Source organism: Engystomops pustulosus, chromosome 4 (genome assembly GCF_040894005.1).
Source record: "Engystomops pustulosus chromosome 4, aEngPut4.maternal, whole genome shotgun sequence".
Taxonomy (NCBI): Eukaryota; Metazoa; Chordata; class Amphibia; order Anura; family Leptodactylidae; genus Engystomops; species Engystomops pustulosus.
Genome location: NC_092414.1, coordinates 218,386,033 through 218,400,784, shown reverse-complemented (window position 1 = coordinate 218,400,784; position 14,752 = coordinate 218,386,033). Strand labels below are relative to the sequence as shown.

Below are 14,752 nucleotides of genomic sequence, written 5' to 3'. Positions count from 1 at the left end.
GCGCAATTCAAGCAGCAGCTGTGGCAGGGCTGTATAGGTGGCCAGGAACCTTTGTACCACCAAGTTGAGCACATGTGCAATACACAAGACGTGCGTCAAATTGACTCGGCCCAAAGATGCTCCAAGGTTCCAGCCACTGTCGTACACCTCCTTGCCAGAGTTGAGGTTTAGCAGTAGCAACCACTCATCTGTCTGCTCCTCGACCCCAGTCCACAGCTGCCGTGTAATTGTCCAATGCCTCAACTTCATGTGACCTATTGGGGCCTACCAGTACACCCCACATGCCCTGGCACCTTCTGGCAGCAACAAACATGGAGCATGCAAAGACAAAACATGTCCTCTCCCTGTAGCACCAGCGGTACCACAGCCACGTCCCTGTCCCTAAATTCCTGATTTCCTCATTTTAAAAGACCTGCAACACCAAACAATACCGCGACTGCACCGGTACAAACAACGTATTATTGGACGCTATTCACCCACACCAAGACTTTTATGATCCATTTATAAAAGAGAACAGGACTTCTGCATTAGGTATTTGTGTCCGCTATCCTCAGTGATCACACTTTTCTGAACCAGGTAGAATAACGTAATATTCTCTGGCAACAATAGTCATTACATATACAAGCATCATATTCTGAACAGAAGAGTCATCTTTTTTTCCAGGCTGCCAGTAAACCACGCCTCTGTCTTTTGATTGACAGCTCAGTGCCTCTTCAAATCTTGTCCCGAGCAGACAGAAAGTCCTCTTCCTGTCCACTTCCTGTCCTTACCAAAATACTGTCCCTCTCACTGTATGGTGAGGGGCGTGGCCACCTGGTGGTGGGTGGAGCCACACACCACTGGATAGAGCCAGCATAGACAAAAACATAAAGACTTTGTGTAATGAAATTACTAAAGGTAGGAGTCAGATTTAAGCTGGAGAGCCTGTGCTGCACTTTTCATCAGTGCGGGGTGAGTAAGGTTTATTGTGCCTGTTCCTGATGACAGGTTCCCTTTAAGGTGAGATAACTCATTTCCTTATCACAGAAAATAGGTGGTTCCTTCTATTCCCTTACACCACACTCGCTTTGGGCTAACAGGTTGAGCCAGTCATGTTATCCAGTGCTACAGCTGGACTTACCTGACCTGTTTGTGTCCACCGTACGTCTTCTGGTTTCCCTTTCTGACGCTCCCATTGTCAAGGTTACAGGGTCGCCACATATAGCACACAGTGCAGCGCTGTCCAGCATGCTCACAGGTGTCCTCCTCAGTCGGGAGAAGTGGAGGGAATAATCTTTACTGCCCTGGGTATGTTTTATACTTCATACATCACTAAATCACTAATACTGTGCACGGATCATGTTACACACGAGGATACACTTCTATATATATACCGTATATATATATATATTGCTGCACATTCTCTTTGTGTATATACATAGTAACAGAGCAGTAACACAACTCATAAGTCATAGTCCCGGCATTCGCCTGCGTCCTGTCCCCTCCCCGGGGCGTTCAGTCTCTTGTATGTTTGTATAGGGAGCTCTGTGATTGTAGTGACAATGTGATAAGAAACAGATGGAATGTTTTCCACTTATCAATGGTCATTCGAAAACATTTTAGAGCCGGATGTTTTTTTCCCCCCTAACGATATTGGATAAGTGAAAAAAAAAATGAATTGTGAAAATGCACTTTTAAACAACCCAGTGAGACATTAGTGAAAATCACTGGAGCAAAGATGTGAAAAAAATGTTTGTGTGTAAGAGACCATAGGGGGGTAAATTCCCTAGGGGGGAATGTAACATATATCCTCGAGTATAAGCCTCGGCATCAGCTCCGTATCCCGGCCCGTCGCAGGCATCGTGATGTCAGCCGCTTACTGACATTCTACTATGTGTGCCGGCATTGACACACACTATGATGTCTACAGGGGGCTGGCAGGCTATATACTACAGGGGTAGGCTATATACTACACGGGATGGCAGGCTATATACTACAGGGGGCTGGCAGGCTATATACTACAGGGGTAGGCTATATACTACAGGGGATGGCTGGCTATATACTACAGGGGGTAGGCTATATACTACAGGGGATGGCAGGCTATATACTACAGGGGGCTGGCTATATACTACAGGGTTTGGCAGGCTATATACTACAGGGGGCTGGGTGGCTATATACTACAGGGGGCTGGCTGGCTATATACTACTGGGGGCTGGCAGGCTATATACTACAGGGGCTGGCTATATACTACAAGGGGCTGGCAGGCTATATACTACAGGGGATGGCAGGCTATATACTACAGGGGGCTGGCTGGCTGGCTATATACTACAGGGGCTGGTAACCTATATACTACAGGGGGCTGGCAAGCTATATACTTCAGGGGGCTGGCAGGCTATATACTACAGGGGGCTTGCTGGCTATATACTACAGGGGGCTTGCTGGCTATATACTACAGGGGCTGATATGTAATCAGTTTGGTGGGTGCCGTGACTGGGCCTGCAGGGAGGGGGGCCATGGCTGTCTCCCTTCAATATCTTTCCCCTGAATGTATGTGTACATATTTATGTGTGTACATGCATATTTGTATATATATGTGTTTATGTGTCTCTAAGTGTCTGTGTGTGCATATGTCTTCAGGTATGTATGTGTATTTATTGTGTATTGATGTTCTGCAGCAGCTGACGTGTGTATTATGAAGTTTCACAGCAGCTACATTGTGATGTTCTGAGTACATTCTGAGTATATTCTGATGTTCAGCAGCTAAAGTGTGTTGTGTGATGTTCTGGAGCAGCTGAGGTGTGTATGGTGATGTTCTGCACTTTCATATTACAAGGTTCTGCAGCAGCAGATGTGTGTATTATGATTTTCTGTAGATTGTCTTTTCTTATTTGGACAAACACATTGGGGCTCATTTACAAACACAAGGGTCCCGGCATTTTCGTCGGGTTTCCAGGTGATTTCCGTTTAACGGGAGTTTCCGTTTAACAGGGGTTTCCATTTAACAGGGGTTTTTGGCACACACAATCGGATTTTGTGCCGATTTTCATGAGACGCAAATCGGACTACATGTGGGATTTAAAATTCGAATTGTGTCGCAAGACACGCACTTACAAGCACCGGGAAGACGAAGGTGAACTCCGGCGGACCTCATCGGTGAAGCGACAGATGCAGGAAATCGGGCGCACAACCTACGTGAATCGCGCCGGACTTCATCTTCGCCGGACCGTCCGGATCGGGGATCGCGACAGGACCGGGTAGGTAAATTTGCCCCATTTAGTTTAATTCTTCGGACATATATATACCTTTTTTTATTGAGTGTTATTAAAAAATGTTACCTGTGTGAAGATAATTGCATATAAATGTGACCATGTTGTCCATTAAAAACAAGATAATTGCCCTTGGATACAACCACCTGCTATATGCTCTATATGTGTGCATTTCTGTGTGCAAGTGTATAAATGTGTGTGCGTGAAGAACTATGGGGCACATTTACTAAGGGTCCGCACAGCGCATTTCCATCGGGTTTGCCGACTATTTCCCTTTCGCGCAGCAATTCACTGGGTTTTTGGCGCACACAATCGGATTTTGGCGCTTCGGCGCCGACTTTCATGCTACACAAATTGGGGGCGTGGCCGTCAGACAATTGGACTGATTCGGACTAAGTGCAGGATTTAAAATTCTAATTTTGTCGCAAGACATGCACTCACATACACCGGGAAGAAGAAGGTGAACTCCGGGGACCTGAGCGGGGAAGCAACACATGCAGGATATCGGGCGCACGATCTTAGTGACTTGCGTCGGACTTAATCCTCGTTAGACAATGCACCTCGGGGATCACGACAGGACCGGGTAAGTAAATGTGCCTCTATATGTTTATGTCTATAGGTCTATAAATGTGTGTGTCTATATGAGTCTAATAGTTATGTTTTTAACCCTGCCTCTCCTAGTCACACCCCCTGAGAAAACCAGCGAAGTGATAACATCATGGCCAAGAGGGATATAGTCCGGCCTAGGCTTTTTTACACACCCAAGAATAGAGTTTATCCCTTAGGGCAGTGGTGGCGAACCTATGGCACGGGTGCCAGAGGCGGCACTCGAGCCCTTTCTGTGGGCACCCGGGCCATCCCCCCCAGCACACCAGACAGGACTCAAAGAATCTTCCTGCAGTTCCAAGCAACTGGGAAGCAAATATGCAGCTTTTAGTGATATTTTAAAGTGACTTACTTGGCTACTGAGGAAGAGGGAGACGGGGCCTAATTTCTTTGGAAGACCTTCTACTGGCCCCACAATTTTCTGTGTACAGAGGGACACTGGAAAGAAGCTACAATGAAGCAAATTTTCCCTGCTTTCTACTATGTTGGTGTCGTCAGGAGGCCGCTATGACTGAACATTGTTGAAGAACAGGGAGCAATAAGTTACTGCTTTAATTTTTGGGTGGCACCTCGCGATAAATGAGGGTTTGGGGTTGCAGTTTTGGCACTCGGTCGCTAAAAGGTTTGCCATCACTGCCTTAGGGTACACTATACCTGGCTTTCACATTAGATGGGTGTATAGTATATGTATAAAAATGTTAAGAAATATCCCAAATATTCTGCAAATGATATTTATCTCTGATTTTCCTAAATGGTCGATACAAATGACAATCAGAATAATAAAAGTCATCACCCGTTAAGAGTATAAATCGAATTTTATTGAACAAACCTCCCAATGATAACCGGATATTCTTCAAAATTAAAAAAATAAATCGAATGCCCAGGTCCATATTATCCTGCACAGCAGAGTTTCCAAACATTTTATAGGTTGTAAAGAACTGAAAATGGTCATTTGTTGAATTTGCAGCTTTAGGAGGTCACATTCACTGATATCAAAAGCGATTTCACTCCAAAACATCCCAACAGGCCAAGTTACATGTAACACAGGAACCTTCTGTGATGTCTCCTGCACAATTTTTGCATCCATTGAACTTGTGAGTTTCTGCTTGAATTTCTTGGCGTGATGTCAGAATCGCCCCCAGAGCTGCTGTTCGGATGTGAATGCCCCCTCCCCCCTCATAGATCTTTTGCTGGATGATTCTCCAATGTTCTCTGCAGTGTTGAGGTCAATTCAAGATGGTGGCCACAGCATGAGGTTCTCTCCTTTCATGCCCATAGCAGTCACACCCCGTGGTATACTGTGGCCAAACCATACCCAGGTTTAGGACAGGGTTACTGTGGCCTGATACACTGACCAACAGCAATCCCCTCTCTCCTCTGGATGCAGGATGTCTGTAGACATTTACTGATTCTTTAAGGAACTTTATCACAATTGTTACTTTTTAGGCAGTTTTTAATGATTGATTATAACTTCTGTATTGATGGGTCAACAGTGTATCAATAATGAGGTCATTTTGCAGGGATGGAGGAAATAAGCAGTGACATAATTTACTGTCAGTAGTGATGTAATTATGGGTTAGCAGCCTATAGTCACAGTTCCTGCCCCCATTATAGCCAATAGTTACCGTGCCCCCACAATACCCAATCATAAGAATGCCTCCACAGTATCCAATAGTCACAGTGCCCCCACAGTAGTCAATAGTCACATTACCCCCACAGTATCAATAGTCACAGTGTCCCCCAGTAACCAATAGTCACAGTGCCTCCACAGTATCAATAGTCACAGTGCCCCCACAGTATCAATAGTCACAGTGCCCCCCAGTAACCAATAGTCACAGTGCCTCCACAGTATCAAAAGTCACATTACCGCCACAGTAGTCAATAGTCACAGTGCCCCGACAGTAACCAATAGTCAAAGTGCCTCCACAGTAGTCAATAGTCACAGTACCTCCACAGTATCAATAGCCACAGCGCCCCCACAGTATCAATAGTCACATTACCCCCACAGTAGTTAATAGTCACATTACCCTCACAGTATCAATAGTCACAGTGCCCCCCAGTAACCAATAGTCACAGTGCCTCCACAGTATCAATAGTCACATTACCCCCACAGTACTCAATAGTCACAGTGCCCCGACAGTAACCAATAGTCACAGTGCCCCCACAGTATCAATAGTCACAGTGCCCCCACAGTAGTCAATAGTCACAGTGCCTCCACAGTATCAATAGTCACAGTGCCCCCACAGTATCAATAGTCACAGTGCCCCCACAGTAGTCAATAGTCACAGTGCCTCCACAGTATCAATAGTCACATTACCCCCACAGTAGTTAATAGTCACATTACCCTCACAGTATCAATAGTCACAGTGCCCCCCAGTAACCAATAGTCACAGTGCCTCCACAGCATCAATAGTCACATTACCCCCACATTACTCAATAGTCACAGTGCCCCGACAGTAACCAATAGTCACAGTGCCCCCACAGTATCAATAGTCACAGTGCCCCCACAGTAGTCAATAGTCACAGTGCCTCCACAGTATCAATAGTCACAGTGCCCCCACAGTAGTCAATAGTCATAGTGCTCACACAGTAGTCAATAGTCACAGTGCCTCCACAGTATCAATAGTCACAGTGCCCCCACAGTAGTCAATAGTCACAGTGCCCCCACAGTAGTCAATAGTCACAGTGCCTCCACAGTATCAATAATCATATTACCCCCACAGTATCAATAGCCACAGTGCCCCCACAGTAGTCAATAGTCACAGTGCCTCCACAGTATCAATAGTCACATTACCCCCACAGTATCAATAATCACAGTGCCCCCAAAGTAGTCAATAGTCACAGTGCTCACACAGTAATCAATAGTCACAATTCTCCCATAGAAGCAACTGTCGCAGTGATGCGTGACGTCATAGATCAAGGGCCCACGCAGCGCATACATCACATGGTCGCGACACCGCCACATCATAGTGATGCGCCTGGGCCAGAAGAGCAGAAGATAAACCCGCGGGGCTTGGGAGAAGAAGCCAAAAGGTGAGTATAGATTTGTTTTTCTCATATAGGGCTCTGGAATAAGGGCCCTTGAACAGAGTACCACTAGACCCCCCCCCCCCAGGATGTTCACAGCCACAAATAGTTACAGTGTTTGGTGCACATTGTAGCCAATTGTCAAAGCTCCCCATAGTATCCTATAGTCAAGCAGCCTCACAGCAGCCAACAGTCACAGCACCCCGTAGAGTAGCCAAAGTCATAGTTCCTGCCCCACTTAGTAGCCAATAGTCCATCCTCCTACCTTGAACTGTCACAGCTTCTGCTGTTCTCATGCTTGGTGACCAAACCACCCTTATCCAGTATCCAGACTACAGTATATTAGGATACATTTCATTCACAGTTTTATTAATTTATTGTTCACGTATTATTTTTTGGGGGGAAATGGAAGATAAAACAGAAATTATTTGCTTTCGCGTCTCACAATCTAAATGAGGTATTATCTTACGCACTAGATTTACATCCTATATACATAATATTGGTATCATCATATGAATAGTAAACCTTGTACAGTATGTAACATCAGTCACCACTGGCCCCTGTTTCTCCATTAGGATTTGGTTTCTTCTAAAATGATGGAAGTGACCCTTCCATGTCTTCAGGTCTATGGACCTGATTGTAAACTAAAGAACTTATTTTTCCATCATCAGACTCTAAACACTGAAGTTATTCCGCAGTCAGACACATCAACAAATCCAGAACATATCCCAGAGATTGAGATAAAATTGTATTTTTGCTTCTTAATGTAATTTTTTTTTTTTCAGTGAATTTAGTATATTTGCGGCTCAGCAATGAGTGACAGGCATCCCAGTGATGGTAAGTACCTAGGAGTTATTACTATGATATGACTGCTGAATATTTTGTAAATAAGTTTATGTAAACAGGGGGTAATGTTGGCCGGATATCTCGCCTATACTATTCCCTTATAGATACATCTGTGAATGATTACGCTGGATTTCTTTTCTTAACACCATCATCACATAAAAGCCAATGGGACTTATTTATCCCGAGCGTCATAAAATTAGACAGCGCACAGTTAAGCCAGACCGTCTCACATCGTACAAATTTTTCAAAGTGTCCCATGATAGGTTCAGACAAGTCCAAGAGCCCGGTCCACCGGACTCAACAACCAGACTGGCCACTTGTTGTCGGACCCCGGGGACTTCTGGACAGGGAGATGGCAACAGTGGCCAGTACTAGCCCCGCTATGCTCTTATTCTTCTCTCTTCCAGTCTCCAATGTCATATCGGAGAGGGAATTTTGCAGATACTGAGGCAAGATGTCTTCTGACAGTGTCCAAAACATCAAAAACCTGAATTAGGGGGAGTGAGCTTTATAGGAGCTGAGCAGTTGGGAAACGGGAATAGGAGGTTCTCTATTTTTGTCAGGATTTGAACCGTTGACATTTGGCCTTTTTCGTGGGTTCTCTACCCCTATGCTATGTGGACTGATTTTTTTATACCTGTCTTTTTGTTGCTGCATTATCTGCTGGGGTTTCTAGGTCTCAGCTGTGGTAATTTGTATTATCCTATCAGGAGGGGCCGGGCTCCATTTACGGCTGGTTTTGTCATTCAGTATTTGCTGGGGATTGTTGTACCTGCAGCTTATCCCTGACTCTGTTCTGTAGGAACATCTATACTTTCTAGTAGCTTGTTTCTCTGTCTGTGGTGAGAGATTCTGTGAAGTTTGTCTGTTCTCTTGTAGTCACTCATCCTAAGGGATTTCTGATGTAAAAAATAGATAAATAAATAAGAATGACCAGTCACAAGGTCCAAAAAATTCTCACAGATTTTTTTCTCCAATGCGTAACTCTACAGGGTTTACAACATAAACAGGCATGATTCCATTGACCAATCATAAAGATCATGCCCCCCTCCCCCATTCCATCCAGTCATGGAGGTGCCTACTTCCCATGAGATTTTATAAGTAAAAGTGTTTGATGACCAATCATAAGTTTTAAAATGGCGCACTGTTATTCCAACCATAAGTTTGCCTACTTCCTATAGAGTTTTTAGTATAAAAAAAACTAAATTGTATTAACCTAACAAGAAGGTGATATACTTTGTTCTGTCCAATCACAAACACACCTACTTTCTATGGGATTTCATAGGTAAAAACCCTAATGTGATTACCCAATCATAAAGTCCAAAAATGGCACACCTCTTTTTCTTCCAATCACAGGACCTTTCCTGGTACCAGGAATACACTGCCGCCGCAACAACTATTCCACACCGGACGTCGTGAGGGAATGCGTTGAGGGTGGTGAGGAGCAGTAAAAGATGGTCAGAAGAGGCTGCAGTCAAATGGTGGTCCTTACCGGCTGTAAAACCATTGATATTGGGGTGAAGTCTGATGGCTTGGAGTAGTGTCTCCATGACCAGGATGAAGAGGGTAGAGAGAGGGGACAACCCTGATGCTTTCCATTAGACATTTTAAATGAGTTGGAGAGGATTCCATTTACCCTAATTCTAGCACTCGGGTTTTGGTAAAGGGTCATCATCACAACTATGAATTGCTTGGGTAGTCCTAAATAAAAGGGTATAAGTTCCCCCCTATAAACCCTTTGGGTGTTTCACAAGTGATGGAGCGAGAGGTGTCTTTTGGGTTGTTTTCTAGGTAGAGATTTTATTGGAAAAAATTGGAAATGGTTACTGTGGATCCTACTGGGGATGTCGAAGAGACATAATGAGGCGGAGACTTGAGAATGATCCAAGTCCCTTACAACTCCAATGTCCCTTAGTTTTCTGTATATAGAACCAAAGGATTTTTTTGAGTGAATGGAGGTCCCTGTAGCACTAAAAAGAGGGGTAAAGAGCTAAGACTTCAGTCTCCTCCTATACGGGCAGGGGCGGACTGGCCATTGTACTGACCGGGAATTCTCCCGGTGGGCCGGTCGGTTTCTGGCTGGACAGGGCCGATCTCCTCTATCTGGGGCCGGTCTCCTCTCCCCCTACAACTTCCTACAACTTTAATCAATAGTACCCACATCTTATAATTGATGCGGGTACTAGTGACACACAGCGGCAGTGAAGCGCCGCTGCCTGTGAGCTGAGTGTCCGGAGCGCACAGGTAAGGTGTACAGCGCGCAGGCCGGCACCGCTCAGCTCACACTGTATCCTACGGGAGCTGCTCCGTGCAGCAGTGATGTCACCGGAGGGGGCGGAGCCTCCGGGAAAGGGGCGTGGCTTTATACACAGTCTCCTCACAGTGCAGGAAGTGGAGCTGTAATGGCTGCCTGCAAGAAGAACTGGTAGGGGGACTGTGAGCAAACATGTGTATGGAGGTGAGGGGGCTTCACAGGAGGAGATAGGATGGCTGTAGTAAGGTCAGGGAACACCTGTATCTTACATGGGACTGCATGTCTGGCAGGGGCTGAGGTGGCATGAGGTGTGTGTTACGTGGGGCTGCATGTCTGGCGGGTGCTGAGGTGGCATGAGGTGTGTGTTACGTGGGGCTGCATGTCTGGCGGGTGCTGAGGTGGCATGAGGTGTGTGTTACGTGGGGCTGCATGTCTGGCGGGTGCTGAGGTGGCATGAGGTGTGTGTTACGTGGGGCTGCATGTCTGGCGGGTGCTGAGGTGGCATGAGGTGTGTGTTACGTGGGGCTGCATGTCTGGCGGGTGCTGAGGTGGCATGAGGTGTGTGTTACTTGGGGCTGCATGTCTGGCGGGTGCTGAGGTGGCATGAGGTGTGTGTTACGTGGGGCTGCATGTCTGGCGGGTGCTGAGGTGGCATGAGGTGTGTGTTACGTGGGGCTGCATGTCTGGCGGGTGCTGAGGTGGCATGAGGTGTGTGTTACGTGGGGCTGCATGTCTGGCGGGTGCTCAGGTGGCATGAGGTGTGTGTTACGTGGGGCTGCATGTCTGGCGGGTGCTCAGGTGCCATGAGGTGTGTGTTACGTGGGGCTGCATGTCTGGCGGGTGCTGAGGTGGCATGAGGTGTGTGTTACTTGGGGCTGCATGTCTGGCGGGTGCTGAGGTGGCATGAGGTGTGTGTTACGTGGGGCTGCATGTCTGGCGGGTGCTGAGGTGGCATGAGGTGTGTGTTACGTGGGGTTGCATGTCTGGCGGGTGCTCAGGTGGCATGAGGTGTGTGTTACGTGGGGCTGCATGTCTGGCGGGTGCTCAGGTGCCATGAGGTGTGTGTTACTTGGGGCTGCATGTCTGGCGTGTGCTGAGGTGGCATGAGGTGTGTGTTACGTGGGGCTGCATGTCTGGCGGGTGCTGAGGTGGCATGAGGTGTGTGTTACGTGGGGCTGCATGTCTGGAGGGTGCACAGGTGGCAAAAAATGACAAAGATGCAAATTCAATTAATAAAATAATGAAAAAATGCCCCCCCCCCCCCCCCCCACACACACACACACAAACAAAAAAAAAATGAAATAAAATTTCTTTAAAAAAAAAAAAAAGCTTTTTACAAAGCAACCATCATGGATGTGCAGTATCAGCTGCAGTCTGGCCACTGGGGCTCGGCGGCGTCGGCTGCAGTCTTGGTGTTTGGTGTCAGTGGCGTTAGCCACAGTTTGGTGGTGGGAGGTTTTGGTGGCTGCAGCCACAGGTTGGTGGTGGGAGGTTTTGGTGGCTGCAGCCACAGGTTGGTGGTGGGAGGTTTCGGTGGCTGCAGCCACAGGTTGGTGGTGGGAGGTTTCGGTGGCTGCAGTCGCAGTCTGGTTGGGGGGGGGGGGGGGGTTGGTGGCTCCAGTCTGGGCAATGCATAATGTAACATCACTACAACTGCCTCAATTTAAACACAGAAGACACTGACACATGATTATATAAATAGCGTCTATCAACATTCTGTACCGCCATGAGTTACGGTATATACTTGTATTACTGAAAATTATATACTCCTCAAAAGTAGTAAGAGGAGTAATATTACTCTTCTAGAAATATCTTAGTGATACCTCTGGGTGTACGGGACTGTGTAAAGGTGTGAATTTTTGCGGGATGAGCTGATGTTTTCTTTGCTACCTTTTTGAAATCTGTACGGCCTTTGATCACTTGCATTACTGGGTTCAACACCGAGAATAAGCGTTATTATATTTTGATAGAAAGGACATTTTGCGGGGATACCTTACATGTTTATGATTTTTACTGTTTATTTTCATATCAGTTCTAGGGAAAGTGGGTGATTTAAATATTTAGCTTTTTTATAATTTTTTTTTTTTTTCTTTTTCATACCCCTGGATTGGTCCTACCATATACTGCAATGCGACAGTACGGCAGTATATGTGGATTTAACATATGTATGTTTTATAGTAAATTATAAGTGGCAATGTAAATATTATTATTTTAGTACACACATAATTTATCCTAGGGCACAGTGTGGTCAGTTGTGGTGTGAGGGGTATATATGATATATGTGGGGGCACAGTGTGGTCAGTTGTGGTGTGAGGGGTATATATGATATATGTGGGGACACAGTGTGTACAGTTGTGGTGTGAGGGGTGTCTATGATATATGTGGGGGCACAGTGTGGTCAGTTGTGGTGTGAGGGGTATATATGATATATGTGGGGGCACAGTGTGGTCAGTTGTGGTGTGAGGGGTATATATGATATATGTGGGGGCACAGTGTGGTCAGTTGTGGTGTGAGGGGTATATATGATATATGTGGGGGCACAGTGTGGTCAGTTGTGGTGTGAGGGGTATATATGATATATGTGGGGGCACAGTGTGGTCAGTTGTGGTGTGAGGGGTATATATGATATATGTGGGGGCACCGTGTGGTCAGTTGTGGTGTGAGGGGTATATATTATATTGCTTAGGAGCACAGTGTTATTCAGGTGACACTATAGTGTAAGTGACTGTAGTGTCTTTAGGCTCACAGAGGAGCTGCAAGGAAGCAACTAAACGTGAGCGTGAATTCTTTATCGACAAGTGAAGGCCTGGAGAATCAGTGCACTTTTATACCTGATGGAGATGATCATCACCTGTGAGTAGCTAAATGTCACTTCTGACAATCCTGTACAAAGTGTGACACTTTCTGCTTTACACGAGGTAGAAACAGAAGTCCTGTGGAAGGAAAGATAGGGAGGCCTGGCGCAGCATTCCTGCATATAATATGCTGCCATGGGGTGCAGCAGCCATGTGGATTAATTACACAGGTCTGCTGCACCCCATAGGTCCATATTTTACGATGGCCTGCTGCAGCCTGACCACCTTTGTTTTCTTACACAGGACTGCTGCCATCCCCTCTATGTAAGGTGCTCATGTACATAGGAGGCAGTTTTTTTGCAATTATATTCCTGTACATAGGGGGCAGTATTATAGGAGTTATATTCCTGTACATAGGGGGCAGTATTATAGTAGTTATATTCTTGTACATAGGGGGCAGTATTATAGTAGTTATATCCCTGTACATAGGGGGCAGTATTATAGTAGTTATATTCTTGTACATAGGGGGCAGTATTATAGTAGTTATATCCCTGTACATAGGGGGCAGTATTATAGTAGTTATATTCCTGTACATAGGGGGCAGTATTATAGTAGTTATATTCTTGTACATAGGGGGCAGTATTATAGTAGTTATATTCTTGTACATAGGGGGCAGTATTATAGTAGTTATATTCTTGTACATAGGGAGCAGTATTATAGTAGTTATATTCTTGTACATAGGGGGGCAGTATTATAGGAGTTATATTCCTGTACATAGGGGGCAGTATTATAGTAGTTATATTCTTGTACATAGGGGGCAGTATTATAGTAGTTATATTCCTGTACATAGGGGGCAGTATTATAGTAGTTATATTCCTGTACATAGGGGGCAGTATTATAATAGTTATATTCTTGTACATAGGGGGCAGTATTATAGTAGTTATATTCCTGTACATAGGGGGCAGTATTATAGTAGTTATATTCCTCTACATAGGGGGCAGTATTATAGTAGTTATATTCTTGTACATAGGGGGCAGTATTATAGTAGTTATATTCTTGTACATAGGGGGCAGTATTATAGTAGTTATATTCTTGTACATAGGGGGTGGTATTATAGTAGTTATATTCTTGTACATAGGGGGCAGTATTATAGTAGTTATATTCTTGTACATAGGGGGCAGTATTATAGTACAGGCAGTCCCCGGGTTACATACAAGATAGGGACTGTAGGTTTGTTCTTAAGTTGAATTTGTATGTAAGTCGAAACTGTATACTTTATAATTGTAGTTCCCGACAATTTTTTTTTTTTGCCCCAGTGACAATTGGAGTTTCAAATTTTTTTGCTGTAATTGACCAAGAATTATCAATAAAGCTTCATTGCAGACAATTTTAAGCTGATTATTGCAATCTGGGACTATTTTAAAGCATCCAGAGAGCTTCACCAGAGGTCACAGTGGGCAGAGGGGTCCGTCTGTAACTATGGGTTGTCTGTAAGTCGGGTGTCCTTAAGTAGGGGACCGCCTGTAGTTATATTCTTGTACATAGGGGGCAGTATTATAGTAGTTATATTCTTGTACATAGGGGGCAGTATTATAGTAGTTATATTCTTGTACATAGGGGGCAGTATTATAGTAGTTATATTCTTGTACATAGGGGGCGGTATTATAGTAGTTATATTCTTGTACATAGGGGGCAGTATTATAGTAGTTATATTCTTGTACATAGGGGGCAGTATTATAGTAGTTATATTCTTGTACATAGGGGGCAGTATTATAGTAGTTATATTCCTGTACATAGGGGGCAGTATTATAGTAGTTATATTCCTGTACATAGGGGGCAGTATTATAGTAGTTATATTCTTGTACATAGGGGGCAGTATTATAGTAGTTATATTCCTGTACATAGGGGGCAGTATTATAGTAGTTATATTCTTATACATAGGGGGCAGTGTTATAGTAGTTATATTCTTGTACATAGGG

At 45.0% G+C, this 14,752-nt stretch overlaps 1 protein-coding gene across 1 annotated transcript in view; it reads left to right on the top strand.

The window, feature by feature from the left end:
* Positions 1-1,201: 1,201 nt before the first annotated feature.
* LOC140128356 (NACHT, LRR and PYD domains-containing protein 3-like) overlaps positions 1,202-14,752 on the top strand; it is a 28,426-nt gene continuing 14,875 nt past the window's right edge. Inside the window, exons 1-2 of the mRNA XM_072149993.1 lie at positions 1,202-1,287; positions 7,664-7,715. Of these exons, the coding sequence (XP_072006094.1) occupies positions 7,691-7,715 (25 nt within the window). The 5' untranslated portion in view covers positions 1,202-1,287; positions 7,664-7,690. The remainder of the gene's footprint in view (positions 1,288-7,663; positions 7,716-14,752) is intronic.